The 15,280-nt window shown below is 42.2% G+C and overlaps 1 protein-coding gene across 3 annotated transcripts in view; it reads left to right on the plus strand.

The window, feature by feature from the left end:
- Positions 1-15,280, plus strand: part of LOC144682184 (calcium-transporting ATPase type 2C member 2-like) — a 70,760-nt gene that overhangs the window by 32,586 nt on the left and 22,894 nt on the right. For all 3 annotated transcript variants that reach the window (XM_078544568.1, XM_078544569.1, XM_078544570.1), the window contains exons 8-11: positions 2,169-2,318; positions 6,658-6,726; positions 11,265-11,340; positions 13,136-13,202. In XM_078544568.1, coding sequence (XP_078400694.1) covers positions 2,169-2,318; positions 6,658-6,726; positions 11,265-11,340; positions 13,136-13,202 — 362 coding nt within the window. The remainder of the gene's footprint in view (positions 1-2,168; positions 2,319-6,657; positions 6,727-11,264; positions 11,341-13,135; positions 13,203-15,280) is intronic.

Here is a 15,280-nt window from a genome sequence, read left to right on the forward strand (position 1 = left end):
CCAAGCCAGAGCATGTTGAAAAGGATCCCTTCAAAAATGTTTTTTAAAAATAGCCTATTCTAACACTTTACTCATCCCTTCCTCCCCTTAGTTCAAGGCTGTAAAGTTTACTAATTATATACTGTTATAAGATGTGTGTGGTTTGGTAGGTCTCACAAAGAGGTTCTGAGTCTTATGTAGTTTAACAGTAATTGTTTGTTAACTATTCATAACTATGTACATAGTTAAAGTATAAGGTCTAAGCTAGGAGCTATCTTCATGCTTGCCCCTACACACTAGTCCAGTACAAGACTGCCCTCTAGGCTTGAGTCATGTGTCCCTTTACATCACAATGTGGGTGGTACTGTACCTAGTTCCATATTAACCCTTTCTATGCCAGACCCTTAAGCTACATACACTTAATGCATGCTATGATGGGCAGAATTTTGCCCTTGATGGGCAGGTGGGCCCCCAGCGGCTCGGCGGTGGGCGGGCAGCCGATCGCAGCTGCCGAAACGGGCCCCGCCGCCATTTTGAGTGGGCGGTCCACCCAACGGGAAGTGCTATGCATTTCCTGTGCGGGGGTGGGGGGGAGAGATTCCCCACTTGTCAAAGTGTGCATGCGCGCGAAAGAGCGCATATCTCCCTGAGACAAAGTGCTGTCTCAGGGAGAGCGCTGAAAGTTTTATGAACTTAAAAAGTAGAAAAATAAAAAAATTATCAACATGTCCCCCTCATGTGACAATGTCACGCGAGATGGGACATGTTAATAAATATCACATAAAGTTTTTTAAAGTTTTTTAAAAGAGACATGAAACCTCATCCCGCCAGTGAATGAGGGGGTTTCATGTTTTTTCAGAAGCCCGCCGGGGCTCCTGACCTGCCACCAGCCTTAAGGTTGGACGGGCAGGGTCTTTAATTGGCTTAATTATCCTGTCAATGGCCTCAATTGGCCATTGACAGGTCGGCGGAAGGACAGCTGATTTCGCTGTCTGCCTGCCTTCCTGAATATTTAAATGGGGCAGGATGACATCGGGGGGTTCCCCCTGATGTCATCCCGCGTCATTTTCACGTCGGCGAGCAGGCTCCGCCCCCAACTCGCCGACGGAAAAATTCTGGCCGATATCTCTAATGATACATTGTGTTCATGTTGGCCTTTTCGTAGTCATAAAATAGTACAGCACAGAAGGAGGCCATTTTGGCCCTTCAGGTCTGTGCTGGTTCTTTGAAGAGCAACCCAATTACTCTCCTGCTCTTTCCCCATATCCTTGCAATTTTTTTCTCCATTTAACTTTGGGAGCTTTGAATCTGTTTCCACCAGCCTATTGAACAGTGAATTCCAAATCCTAATCTCTCAATGCATAACGAAGATTTTCTTCATGTCGCCTATGATTCTTTTGCCAACCAACTTAAGTCTGTGCCCTGTGGTTATGGACCCTTCAGCTATTGGAAATAATTTATCTTTGTTTACGCTGCCTAAACCTTTCATGATTTTAAACGTATCTAATTCACAACAAAATGAATTTGCAAGTATAAGTTGAAGGTGATAAATTGGGGTAGGGATTTGAGGGAGAGAGGGTGGGCAACAGGGAGGGGGATGGGCAAAGTACAAGAGAGGGAAGAAAGAAAAGGGGATGTGGCTAAGTGACGGGCAGGGGATGACATTGAAGAGAAGGTCCTAAGAGGGGTCGAGAGAAGCATAAAAGAAAGTGAGATCGAAATAGTCACCGCCGGGATTTTCCGGCCCTGACACAGGTGGGACCCGTCGCGGGCGAGGCGACGCCCCAGCCGGAAGTCCATTGACTTGCGGCAGGACCGGAAAATCCCGGCGGTGGGCGGGTGTGGAAAATCCCACCCCATGTGTTTTGAGTCCAGAGTGGCATCCAAAATGTACACACAAATGGACATACAGAAATGGTAATTGCATTGTAAATGCATAATTAATTCAATGGTAAAGGTTTAATTTAGATCCTTGGGAATTTAATTTACAGTATACAGCTTTTTTTTTTAAAACAGCTGTATAAAGTGCATAATTCAGTGTTACAGACCTGTACTCCAACTAATGATTACAGTTTCTGTTATGCACCAGCTTTTTATTGACAAATCGCAATCTCCTATTAATTTTGAAAATGTTACATTTTGTTTCCATCTATATATTCAATCTGACTAGTTTATTGCTTTTAAATTAGGCTGTCGATCTGTTGATTGATGAGTCCAGTTTCACAGGGGAGTCAGAAGCTTGTAACAAAAGTGCTGCAACCTTGTCAGAAGCTGGGGATTTGCCTTCTCTTCAAAACATTGCATTCATGGGAACCCTGGTACGATGTGGGAATGGAAAGGTATCTGTTTTAATAAATTACTGTTTTCTCCAGCTAAATGCAGACTTATGGCCAAGAAGAATTAAAAGGTCATGAGATATTGCACCATTGAATAATTGCACTTTTTGTCATCTGTTCCTATAGTTTATTTTCCACTTCCGTTTTTAGCTTGCAACTTAACTTTCTGTCTTTCTCTCTCCGAAGAGAGAGTGGGCAGACAGCTGCTCTCAAACCTCTTCGTTGCTTATGAACTAGCCCCATGGAATGCACAAACCCCACACTGATTCGTTCAGGTGGGTCCTGCCTACCCGATTTATGATGCATAAGAAACAGCTTCAACAACGTGTGGATCTGTTGTAACATTGCTCATGTTAGATTCAAATTTGTTCTTTTCAAACTCAGAAATATTATATCATGTAATAATTTAGTATTTTGCTTTGCTAATGTCGATCTCCCATCTTAACCCATTTTTAAAGTACATGAGTAGCTTTCCAACCATGCAAGTAGATAAAGAAATACTTCTTCCCCTTTTATATCTGCCACATAAGTAAGTATGTGCACGTTGTGTGCTGCAGGTGGATAAGCGAATTACCTCTTGCCCATAATTATTTAAATGACTTTCCCTGTATGTTAGCTTAGATAGATTTCAAAGACTCATACTTTACATCATTTTGATTTTCCTCCGCAACTTTATAGTTACTTTCACAATTTTCCTCTTGACTAATTTCCGGCAAATTTCCACCCTTCCCTTTTCTTTATTTGATATGGCTATAGACTTTTAAAACAGCAAGACTTGACCCGAGTAAATGACCAATTTAACTATCGACTTATAAATAAAAATTCTGTTTTTATGTCTCTACTCCACCAAACCTAGTGGTGTTCCTCAAGTGCACTGAGAAACCTGCCATGACGACATTCTGGGGATCATGTGGAGCTGCTGATATAGGCTTGTACTGGTGCATTCTGGGAGATGTAGTCTGCTTCATTCAGTCGACCAAGCGATGGCTCTCTGTGTAAATCCATGATTTCAAACTGGAGAAAAGCCTCCAATAGAGGGAAAAAAAAATGTTAGAAACATTTCAAATATGCCAAAGTAAGCTGCATAAGTGAGCACAACTACATTTTGCTCTGAATTTTGCCCTTTTTAATACCAGAAACCTTATTTCCATGCAATGCCCTCAGTTTATTCAGAAAATGAAACAGCAGGCAAAAAGTTTGGCGAGATTGAATTGTTTTGCCCTCTACTCCTTGCTATTTGTGACTGCTTGTTTGCTGATTCGGGGTTGAGTTTTTGAATATTGGCAGATTTCATTGTCTCAACATGTTTATCGGTCCATTCTTGACCTCATCTGCTGCTTTTCGAATGACATTTGAGCTAGTCCGGTACCAATTTGACACACACACACTTGTTTATGTGTGCACAAGAGTATTATGTGACTTAATAAAAATTCAATTAATTCATACTTTTGCTGTTTTAGTCACATTGTAACATCCTGTGTACGTGTTGACTGCTGCTTTGCAAGATAAACATTTTAAAGACTCAAGTCTACTACGATCTCTTAATTTTTCAGCTTTATCCTTGACTATTTTGATACCATTCATGGAGCATTTGTGCCTCTCATTTTTCTGCCTACAGTGTTTTATCCTTGTCTGCATTACATCACATTTCATTTGCCTTTTGTTCCACCCACTTACATAACTTGCCCCAAACCGTGTCGCAGTGTCTGAGCTGCCTCTTCAAAGTCAACTGATTCTCCTAGTTTGATATAAACTGCAGTAAATTTCTGATTCAAAAATAGTTTTACTTAGAAATAGTAGGCCCACAGTACTGTACTCTGAGACACCCATTCCACTCCAAGTGACCTGTTCTCCAACCATAAAAACAAAAAACAAAAAAATACTGCGGATGCTGGAAATCCAAAACAAAAACAGAATTACCTGGAAAAACTCAGCAGGTCTGGCAGCATCGGTGGAGAAGAGAAGAGTCGACGTTTCGAGTCCACATGACCCTTCAACAGAACGTTCTGTTGAAGGGTCGTGAGGACTCGAAACGTCGACTCTTTTCTTCTCCACCGATGCTGCCAGACCTGCTAAGTTTTTCCAGGTAATTCTGTTTTTGTTCTCCAACCATGCCTGATTCTCCACATACCGCAACCCCACCCCCCAACATAAATCCTCCAGGCACCCATAGGTTTCCCCTCTTCAGGATATTTCTTATCCATTTCCAAGATTTATCCTGAATTCTCACCACCTTGATCTTAACTAGCGACATTTCATGCAGACTACTTCTGGCAAATGCTTTTTTGAGGTCTGGGCTTTCAACGGTCCAGTTAAGATGTCAGTTCTGCAGAACCAATGAGATTCGTCAAGCTAGTTACTTCCTAAATCCGGATTTGTTGATAGTCAAACATACTAATTAGGAGCAGGAGTAGGCCACTCGGCCCTTCGAGCCTGCTCCACCATTCAATAAGATCATGGCTGACCTAACTGTAACTTCAACTCCACGTTCCTGCCTGCCCCTAATAACCTTTCACCCCCTTGCTTATCAGGAATCTATCTACTTCTGTCTTAAAAATATTCAAAGACTCTGCTTCCACCACCTTTTGAGGAAGAGAGTTCTAAAAACCTCATGACCCTCAGAGAGAAAATTTCTCCTCATCTCTGTCTTCCATGGGTGACCCCTTACTTTTAAACAGTGACCCCTAGTTCTAGATTCTGCCACAAGAGGAAACATCTTCTCCATATCCACCTTGTCAAGACCCCTCAGGATTTTATGTTTCAATCAAGACGCCTCTTACTCTCTTAAACTCTAGTGGATACAAGCTGAGCCTGTCCAATCTTTCCCCATAAGACAATCCACCCCTTCCAGGTATTAGTCTAGAAAACCTTCTCTGAGCTACTTCTAATGTATTTACATCCTTCTTTAAATAAGGAGACCAATACTGTACACAATAGTCCAGATGTGGTTTCATCAATGCCCTGTATAACTGAAGCATAACATCCCTACTTTTGTATTCAATTCCCCTCACAATAAACAATAGTATTCTATTAGCTTTCCTAATTACTTGCTGTGCCTTTTGTGGTTCATGCACTAGGACACCTAGCTCCCTCTGCATCTCAGAGCTCTGCAATCTCTCACCATTTAGATAATATGCTTTTTCATTTTTCCTGCCAAACTGGACAATTTCACATTTTCCCACATTATACTCCATTTGCTAGATCTTTGCCCACTCACTTAACCTATCTATATCCCTTTTTATAGTTTTCTTATGTCCTCTTCACATCTTTCTTTCCTACCTATCATTGTGTCACCAGCAAACTTAGCAACCAAAACTCCTGTCCCTTCATCCAAATCATTTATATAAATTGTAAAAGGTTTGGGCCCCAGCACTGATCCCTGTGGCACACCACTCGTTACATCTTTCCAACCAGAAAAAGGCACATTTATACCTATCCTCTATTTCCTGTTAGCTAGCCAATGTTCTATCCATGCCAAGATGTTACCCACTACACCATGAGCTTTTATTTTTTGCAATAACCTTTGTGGCACCTAATCAAATACCTTCTGGAAATCTAAGTGCAGCACATCCACCGGTTCCCCTTTATCCACAGCACACGTTACTTCTTCAAAGAACTCCAATAAATTGGTTAAGCATGATTCCCCTTTCATATGTTGACTCTGCCTGATTACCTTGAATTTTTCCAAGTGCCCTGCCATAACGTCTTTAGTCATAGCTTCTAACATTTTCCCTATAACAGATGTTAAGGTAACTGTCCTGTAGTTTCTTGCTTTCTGTCTCCCTCCTTTTTTGAATAAAGGAGTTACATTCACTATTTTCCAATCTAATGGAACCTTCCCTGAATCTAGGGAATTTCGGAAAATTAAAACCAACGCATCAACTATATCACTAGCCACTTCTTTTAAGAGCATTTTAAGACATTCACTATGTTTTATACAGATAATCCTTAAATTTGTTCCTGATCAATTCTATTATGCTCTGTATTCGATCAACAGTTTATAACTGTCTCAACAGAATAATGTAGAAGGATACTGCATCAGTGCAGTATTTTACATGGTTATATTGTTGCCTAAATTCTGTTAAGCAGGATGTCATCTCTGTGCAGGACTGATGGGGGAATGGGCTGCTAGGTGGTTATTCTGAAATGTCACAACATTCTTTTTAAACATTATTTCTGGCACAAGATCACCTGACTGACCAACAAACCAATTGCAAAGGTTAAGAAATCCATTCAGAATCAGTTTTACATTTCACCAATAGATTAGATGGATACTGCTGAAAATCTACATGTGTTGTGTGCTTATGTGGAGTGTTTTTTTTTGCTTGTTTCTTGTGTCCAGGGCATTGTGATTGGAACTGGTGAAAACTCTGAATTTGGAGAAATTTTTAAAATGATGCAAGCTGAAGAGGTAAATATTTGAATATTCATTTTTTAGTACCTTTGCTGATAGATGACTGTCAAAACAGATTACATATTCAGGCAACAGGATAGCTTGGCCTTGAGATTATCCTCCCACCTTGTTTCCTTTCCTATGAATAGACACTCTAGGGCAGAATTTTGCCCCCGGATGGCGGGCGGGCCCCAACAGCTCGGTAGCGGTCAGACAGCTGACCCCCGCCACCGAAACGGGGCCTGCCGCCATTTTGAGTGGGTGGGCCAATTAAGGCCCGCCCAGCAGCATCCCCGACAGGAAGCGCTATGCGTTTCCTGTTCCAGGGGGGAGGGATTCTCCATCTGTCAAAGTGTGCTCTTTCGCGCATGCGCACGAAAGAGCGCACTGCTCCCTGAGTCAAAGTGCTGTCTCAGGGAGTTTACTGACATGTAAGTAAAATCTAAAAATAGAAAAATTAAAATTATTAACATGTCCCCCTCACGTGACAATGTCACATGAGATGGGACATGTTAATAATAAACACTTAAAATTTATTACATTTTTAAAAAAACAGACATGAAACTTCATCCCGCCAGTGGATGAAGTTTCATGAATAATCTGGAGCCCGCTGGGGCTCCTGGCCTGCCTGTCAGCCTTAAGGTTGGACGGGCAGGTATTTAATTATCTTAACTAGCCTGTCAATGGCCTTAATTGGCCATTGACAGGTCAGCGGGCGGACAGCTGATTTCGCTGTCTGCCCGCCTTCCTAAAAATTTAAAGGGACCGGGATGATGTATGGGATTCCTCCTGACATCATCCCACGTCATTTTCCCTTTGGCGAGCGGGCCAAATCCTGGCCATATTGAAACTGTGGTTGTTGGATGTGTATGATTGTAATGTGTAACTCTGTAAATAAATGCTTATAGAAGTGTGTAAAGATTGGCTCTAGTTCTATCCTTTACGAACTTACATTGGAATATAACAACAATAACCCACTTCCCATTGACCATTCAGTGTTGCCGTTGAACACTCCAATATCAAGCATAACATTATTCAGATTGTCAAATTATACTAAATATGATGACTATTGTTGATTTTATTTTCACACCGTAGTCCAAAAAGGGAGAATGGTCAGATAACACATCAGGAGTTAAAAGGAGCACCACTATGGAGCTCTTTTTAAGCAAATAAAAGACTCATCTGAGATGCTACATAAGTACATCAATTACGTGTGTTCATACTGATGTGTGTTTTATTTTGTGTTGCTTTTCCTGGAACTAACAGTGTCACTCCATAGAATCATCATCAGTGATTGAGCAGTTTGGGCCTATACTCGCTAGAGTTTAGAAGGATGAGAGGAGATCTAATTGAGGTATATAAGCTGCTAAAGGGAATAGACAATGTAGACGTGGAGCGGATGTTTCCCCTTCTGGGGCATTCTAAAATGAGAGGCTATAGTTTTAGGCTAAGGGGTGGTAGATTTAAATCAGAGATGAGGAGGAATTACTTTTCTCAAAGGGTCGTGAATCTGTGGAATTCACTACCTCAGAGTGCAGTGGATGCCAGGACACTGAATAAATTTAAGGAGGAGATAGACATATTTTTAATAGTAATGGGTTGAAAGGTTATGGGGCGAGGGCGGGAAATTGGAGTTGAGTCCAAAATGAGATCAGCCAAGATCGTAATGAATGGCGGGGCAGGCTTGAGGGGCTGAATTGCTTATGCCTGCTCCTAGTTCTTATGTTCTTTTGTGATCGATTGTTAAAGGGGAAAAATGCATTTATTGTCTTTCTGGGCCTGTTTTTGATAAATAATAGTATCTTAACATCCTATGCCACTAAAAATGAGAGAAAACAATTGGATGGCCTAGTGGATTAGTATCCAGCCTTTTACCCCTGGGACTTTGGTTCACATTCGTTCTGGACTGTTGGAATGAAAGTCACCTCAATTTACTGGTTCTAAAGGTCCACTCAGTTTCTAATGGGCATTGGCCTACAACACACAAAATTGCCTCTCAATTCATAATTATTGGCAATCTCACACGAGACCATTGGATAGCTGGGGTGGAAAGTGGAAAATTTGTTACACTGGTGCATAGTTGTGTTTTTTTTTTAAAGTTGGGGCTGACTCATCTTGTGGGGGTATAAAAGGAGCTTTACTCAGCATCTAGCTGCACACTACCTGACTGATGAAGGCCTGATAAGGAGTCAATGGGTGCTTGAAGTGTGATTTTCATTCCTCACCACAAATATTTCTTGCCTTGGATTAAAAGCAAAAGAAAAAAGTAATTGGAAGACTAAATTTTCCTATGGCATTTCACATTTAATTTTCCACATCGATATTCTTCTTGGAAAGGTAGCAAACGTTTCTTCTATTTTGTTCTCTTAAAAGACGTATTTCTGTTGCAAAGGGTTAAATTTTCCTGATCTTGTGGTAGTGGGTGTGGAGATGAGGGGGTTGGGGGTGGAGCAGGAAAATAAAGGGGAACCATGTTGGGATGGCTTCCTGATGCACCCCCGCTGCCAGGGACATGCCCCAGGGATGGCCTGAGAAGCAGCTTGGCTGCCCACTCCACAGAGATGGGTAGCCAATTAACATAGTTGAGGTGCCAAATGGGGGTGATTTTGTAGCCTTGCCAGCATTTTACTGGCATCGGTGCTGCCTCCAGCTCAACTGAGGCAGCCTTCCTTTTTTTTAATTCATTCATGTGGGATGTTTACGTCACTGGCTGGGCCAGCATTTATTGCCCATCCCTAGTTGCCCTTGAGAAGGTGGTGGTGAGCTTCATTGTTGAACTGCTGCAGTTCATGTGTGTAGGTACACCCACAGTGCTGTTAGGGAGGGAGTTCCAGGGTTTGGACCAGCAACAGTGAAGGAACGGCGATATATTTCCGAGTCAGGGTGGTGAGTGGCTTGGGGGGGAAATTCCAGGTGGTGGTGTTCCCATGTGTTTGCTGCCCTTGTCCTTCTAAATGGTAGCAGTCATGGGTTTAGAAGGTGCTGTCTAAGGAGTCTTAGTGAGTTCCTCCAGTGCATTTTGTAGATGGTACACACTACGCCATAGTGTGTTGGTGGTGGGGGGAGTGAATGTTTGTTGATGGGGTGTCAATCATATGGGCTGCTTCATTCTGGATAGTGTCAAGCTCCTTGAGTGTTGATGGAGCTGCACTCACCCAGGCAAGTGGAGAGTATTCCATCACACTCCTGACTTGTGCCTTTTAGATGGTGGACAGGCTTTGGGGAGTCAGGAGGTGAGTTACTCACCATAGAATTCCCAGCCTCTGACTTGCTCTTGTAGCCACAGTATTTATATGGCTAGTCCAGTTCAGTTTCTGGCCAATGGTAATTCCCAGGATGTTTCAATGATGGTAATGCCATTGAATGTTAAGCGGCGATGGTTAGATTCTCTCTTGTTGGAGATGGTCATTGCCTGGCACTTGTGTGGCGCGAATGTTACTTGCCACTTGTCAGCCCAAGCCTGGACACTGTCCAGGTTTTGCTGCATTTGGACATGGACTGCTTCAGTATCTGAGGTGTCACAAACGGTGCTGAACATTGGTGCAATCATCAGCATTTCAGACGGCATTTAAGAGTCAACCACATTGCTGTGGGTCTGGAGTCACATGTAGGCCAGACTAGGTAAGGACCGCAGATTTCCTCCCCAAAAGGGCATTAGTGAACCAGATGGGTTTTTATGACAATCATCATTGGATTTTTAATTCCAGATTTTTTTTATTGAATTCAAATTTCACCATCTGCCACAGTGGGATTGAAGCCCGGGTCCCCTGTGTTTAATAGGTGGATATCCATTTACTGAATCAGGCAGCTGAAGACATTCTGTGAATCACAACTGTTTTATTGTTAAACTTTAATTCAGAACAAATTTCCAATTTCCACTCTTCCCTTCTGGATCCGGTCCTTGTCCAGGAGCTAACCAACTACTCGGGGAAAAACCCAGCTCTTGAGTACAAGCTTCCATGAGCATCGCCTACTCTCAATTCACTCTGAAGCTGGTTCTGCTTCACTCTTAAAGGTACCTGTATTTCTAACATTGTCACCCTGGGTCTCTGGATTACTAGTCCAGTGACAATACCACTACATCACCACCTCCTTTGCGGCAGATAGGAGTGCCATTGGAGCCAGAAACTCCATGGGAAGAATTTTCCCGTTAAATGATGCGCAGAGGCGTCAGGCGGGCGTCCCGACGTCACCCCGTGTCATTTAGATTTTCAGTTCGGCAGGCGCGCAGCCGACTTGGATGCGAGCCCACCAAACTGTCAAAGGCATTAAGGTTGGACGGGCAGCGGTCTTAAGCACTTTAATTAATTTCTTAACGACCTTAATAGGCCCTTAACATTTCGGCAGGTGCGCAGCGAACTCTGGCACGCGCCCACCGAACGAAATATTGCGAGGCACGCCCAACGTCATCGCGCGTCATTTTACACGTCAACATGTCGGGCCTGCTCCCACACGCCGACCGGAAGATTCTGCCCCATAAATTTGTAATTGTAAACAATGAAAGCTATTTAAGCCTATAATCTGTCAAATATTGATTTTTTTTTATATTTGTCTAGGCTCCAAAGACCCCTTTACAAAAAAGTATGGACAATCTAGGGAAACAATTATCACTCTTTTCTTTTGTAGTTATTGGTAAGTTGGACAATGCACAACTTTAATTTTCTTTGTGAACTAGACATAAATTGGGTTGTCATTTCTATGAATTTTTTTAAGTAGGTTAACATCACACCTACTATTTAATAATATTAGATCTTGCAGATTTGTAACAGCTTGTTGTCTCCGCTCAGTCTTGACTCTGGGCAAACTAGGGGAGAAATCCAGCATGTGGATAAGATAAGAAAACAGGTGCCTCATGGTTGAAGGTTGGGTGAGCATCTTGTTGCCACACATGATGTGATTAAACACGAATTAGGTGTGTTCACAGAGGGTTGGGTTTCAGTTTTTGTTCAAGGTTTAACCTATCCTTGTCACCACCACCATCACCTGTCACATGGGGTTAAAATTTATACACCCAGCTGTATCTCACAACCACCTCTCTCAGCCCTTCCATCATCTCTAAAATGTTAGACTGATTGTCTGACATCCAGTCATGGATGAGCAGAAATTTCTTCCAATTAAATATTAAGAAGACCGAAGCTATTGTCTTTGACCCCACTACAAGCTTCACTCCCTAGCTACCGACTCCATCCCTATCCCCGCAGCTGGCTGATGCCAAACCAGACTTTTGCAACCTTGGTGTTCTATTTGACTTTGTTAAGCTTCCAGCCACATATGAAAGGCATCACTAAGACCTCTGTAACATCACTGACTTGCACCCTGCCCTGCCCGATCCCACACTCAGCTTATCTGCTGTTGAAACCCTCCTCTAAGTTTTTGTTACCCCTAGACTTGACTATTCTGATGCGCATTTGGCCAGCCTCCCACATTGTACCCCTGTAAACGTGACATCACCCAAAACTCAGCTGTCTGTGTCCTAGCTCGCACCAAGTCCTGTTCACCTATCAACCCTGTACTTACTGACTGACATTGGTACTTCGTTAAGCAACACCTCAATTTTAACCTTCTGACCCTTGTTGTCAAATCCCTCTGGTCTCGTCCTTCCCTATTGCTGTAATCTCTTCAAGCTCCACAACCCTCTGAGATCTCGGTGCTCCTCTAATTCTGGCCTCTTGAGCATCCCTGATTTTTATCACTCCACCGTTGGTGGCCATGCCTTCAGGTGTCAAGACCCTAAGCTCTAGAATTTCTTCCCTAAACTTCCCTGGTTCTCTACCTTTTGTTCTTCCTTAAAAGCTATCCCTTTGATCAAGCTTTTGATCATCAGCCCTAATATCTCCTTATGTGGCTTGCTGTCATACTTGTTTTATAATTCCTTTGTTAAGTGCCTTGGAATGTTACATACATGTTATATAAATGCAAGTTGTTCTTGTACTTATTTACAACAGCTTAAACCTGTGTCCTTAAATGGACGGGTTAATTTATACAAAGGTTCGATTTATTATTAGAATAATATGATATACATAATATAATACTCCTGTCATAATAAAACATCATTATCTTCTCATTTGCTGTAAGTATTGACTTGGGAGATTGACTTGTAACATTGAAAATTGGCAGAAAACTCTGAATTTATCCCAAAGAGGTGCCTTGCTTAAAATTTCCCAAATGAAATTCACCCGAATACCTTTTTTCTTGTTTCTGGTTAAATACAGTTCTGCTAATAATGATCAGAGCTTGAAACTGCAAATGGAAATAAATCAATGGGAGTGAATTTTCTTTGTGCTTCTTCTATCCTGTGGCTGTAACTTCACCGTTGCTGAATTCACAGCCTTGGAATGGGAGGAGTTCCCAGGAAATTCACTTCTAATGTCTTAATTAATTAATTTTGACACTTTTTTTATAAAAGCGTAAACATTGTTTTCTACAGGTTTAATGATGCTGATTGGTTGGTTACAAGGGAAGCACCTCCTTGGCATGTTTACTTTAGGAGTTAGGTAAGAACATAAATGCCCCTTTCAGGCTAATAGGGCAGAATCTTCCGGCTAGTGTGCGGGTGGCGGAATCCGCACGCCAGTGCTTAAAATGTCACGCGAGCGTCCCGATGTCAGCGCGCGGCATCGCGATATTTCGGTCGGCGGGCGCGCTATGCAACGGGACGCGCGCCTGCCATTAATTAAAGGCCTCGTTAAGGCCCTTAACTTGCCAATCGTGCAAACTTCAGCTCGGCGCACGGGCCCAAATGGCAGGCGGGTAGGTGATTTTTTTTTACAAACCTCATCCAGTGGCGGGCTGAGGTTTGATAGCGGTTTTAAAAACGTTTAATAAAGTGTTTGTGTTCTTCACTAACACGTCCCATCTCGTGTGACATTTTCACATGAGGGGGACATGTTAATGAATTTTTTATTGTTCTATTTTTTTATATTTGCCAGCCTTTCACCGATCTCCCTGAGGCAGCACTTAGTCTCAGGGAGATGTGCGCTCTTTCGTGCGCATGCGTGAAAAAGCGCATTCTGACAGTTGGGGAATCCCCCCCCGTCCCCGCGCAGGAAGCGCATAGCGCTTCCTGTCGGGCAGCCCGCCCACTTAAAATGGTGGTGGGGCCCGTTTCAGTGGCGGAGATAGGCTGCCCGCCCGCCGCTGAGCCGTTGGGGCCCGCCCGCCCATCAAGGGCAAAATTCTGCCCATACAGTTTAATGTGCTCGAAAACCAATAACGATTGCGATAGGTCATGTTATTGCTAAGAATTTACCGGCCTTTGATAATTTTAGCTGCAGGTGATAATACATGGAGAAAATAATTATCATTTTTTTTGTTTCAGCGGCATATTTAGAAGCAGAATTGTTATTAACAGATAAGTGGAGTTGATCCCAAAATAGAGCTTGTAGAGCAGGCCAGTTGGCTACAGGCAGTCCAGTGGGTCCAGAGTAAGGGAGAAAAATTATTGGTGAAAACAGGATATTAAAAGTTCTTTCAAACAAAGAAAGTGGATGAATTTATTTAATCTTTCATTCTCTACCCAAAGTGGCTTTAAACTATTCACCCCTGAGATCATGAAAAGTTTTCATTACTTACAGTTGAATTGGTACGCATTCTATAAATATGATTGACTTTTTTTTTGTTAAACAAAAACAGAATTACCTGGAAAAACTCAGCAAGTCTGGCAGCATCGGTGGAGAAGAAATCAGTTAACGTTTCGAGTCTTCATGACCCTTCGGCAGTTCTCCACCGATGCTGCCAGACTTGCTGAGTTTTTCCAGGTAATTCTGTTTTTGTTTTGGATTTCCAGCATCCGCAGTAGCTTTTAGCTTTTTTTTTTGTTAATTGAGTTTGTGTTTTTTTTTCTCCTTTTATTTGTTGTGTAACCTGTTTTTGTGAATGTGGTGATGCTTTCCCAGCTTAGCTGAATGGCTCCTAAAGCTACAATTTTTATTACAGTTACTATTCATTTGAATATGTTTTGGTGAGTTTATAGTGTCTATTTTTAAATGTCTTCCTCCTCCCATTTCTCTAAACTTTGGTCCACCTCTTGGTATCTGTATTATCAGAATTAGAATTTTGCCAAACTCTCTGCTTACATATTTGAAACATTGGTCTGTATTATTTTCTTTGTGTTGAAGTTACTACATTGCATAGTCTGCCATTATCTTTCCAGTATTCATGTAATGGAGTCCAGGTGGCAGATTTTTTTATCTTCAAGATTACAGGCACAATATTTTAACACCACGTGTAAAGGGTGTGTAAGAAACTCATTATCAGTGCATTCTGAACATTGAAAGAGACCCAATTATTTAAAACCAGGAGCCTTTTGGAGACTCCTCTGGTTATGTGCATAGATGGCTACAAATACATTAAAGGTGAAGCCTATGATCATGAATTCTCTTGAAAGATACTCCGGTGAGGGCCTCCATCTTAATTTCATTAATCAATGTTGCCTAGCAGCTGAACACAAAAAAGTCTCAGCTTGAAATCTCTGCTAGTTAAGTGATGGAAATTCGTGTTCAATTTCTGGAAGACCATTTATCAAGAACATGGGTAGTACAAGCAGTCCCCTCTGCTCTGCACCAGCTGAAAT

This window comes from Cetorhinus maximus, chromosome 6 (genome assembly GCF_964194155.1).
Source record: "Cetorhinus maximus chromosome 6, sCetMax3.hap1.1, whole genome shotgun sequence".
NCBI lineage: Eukaryota > Metazoa > Chordata > Chondrichthyes > Lamniformes > Cetorhinidae > Cetorhinus > Cetorhinus maximus.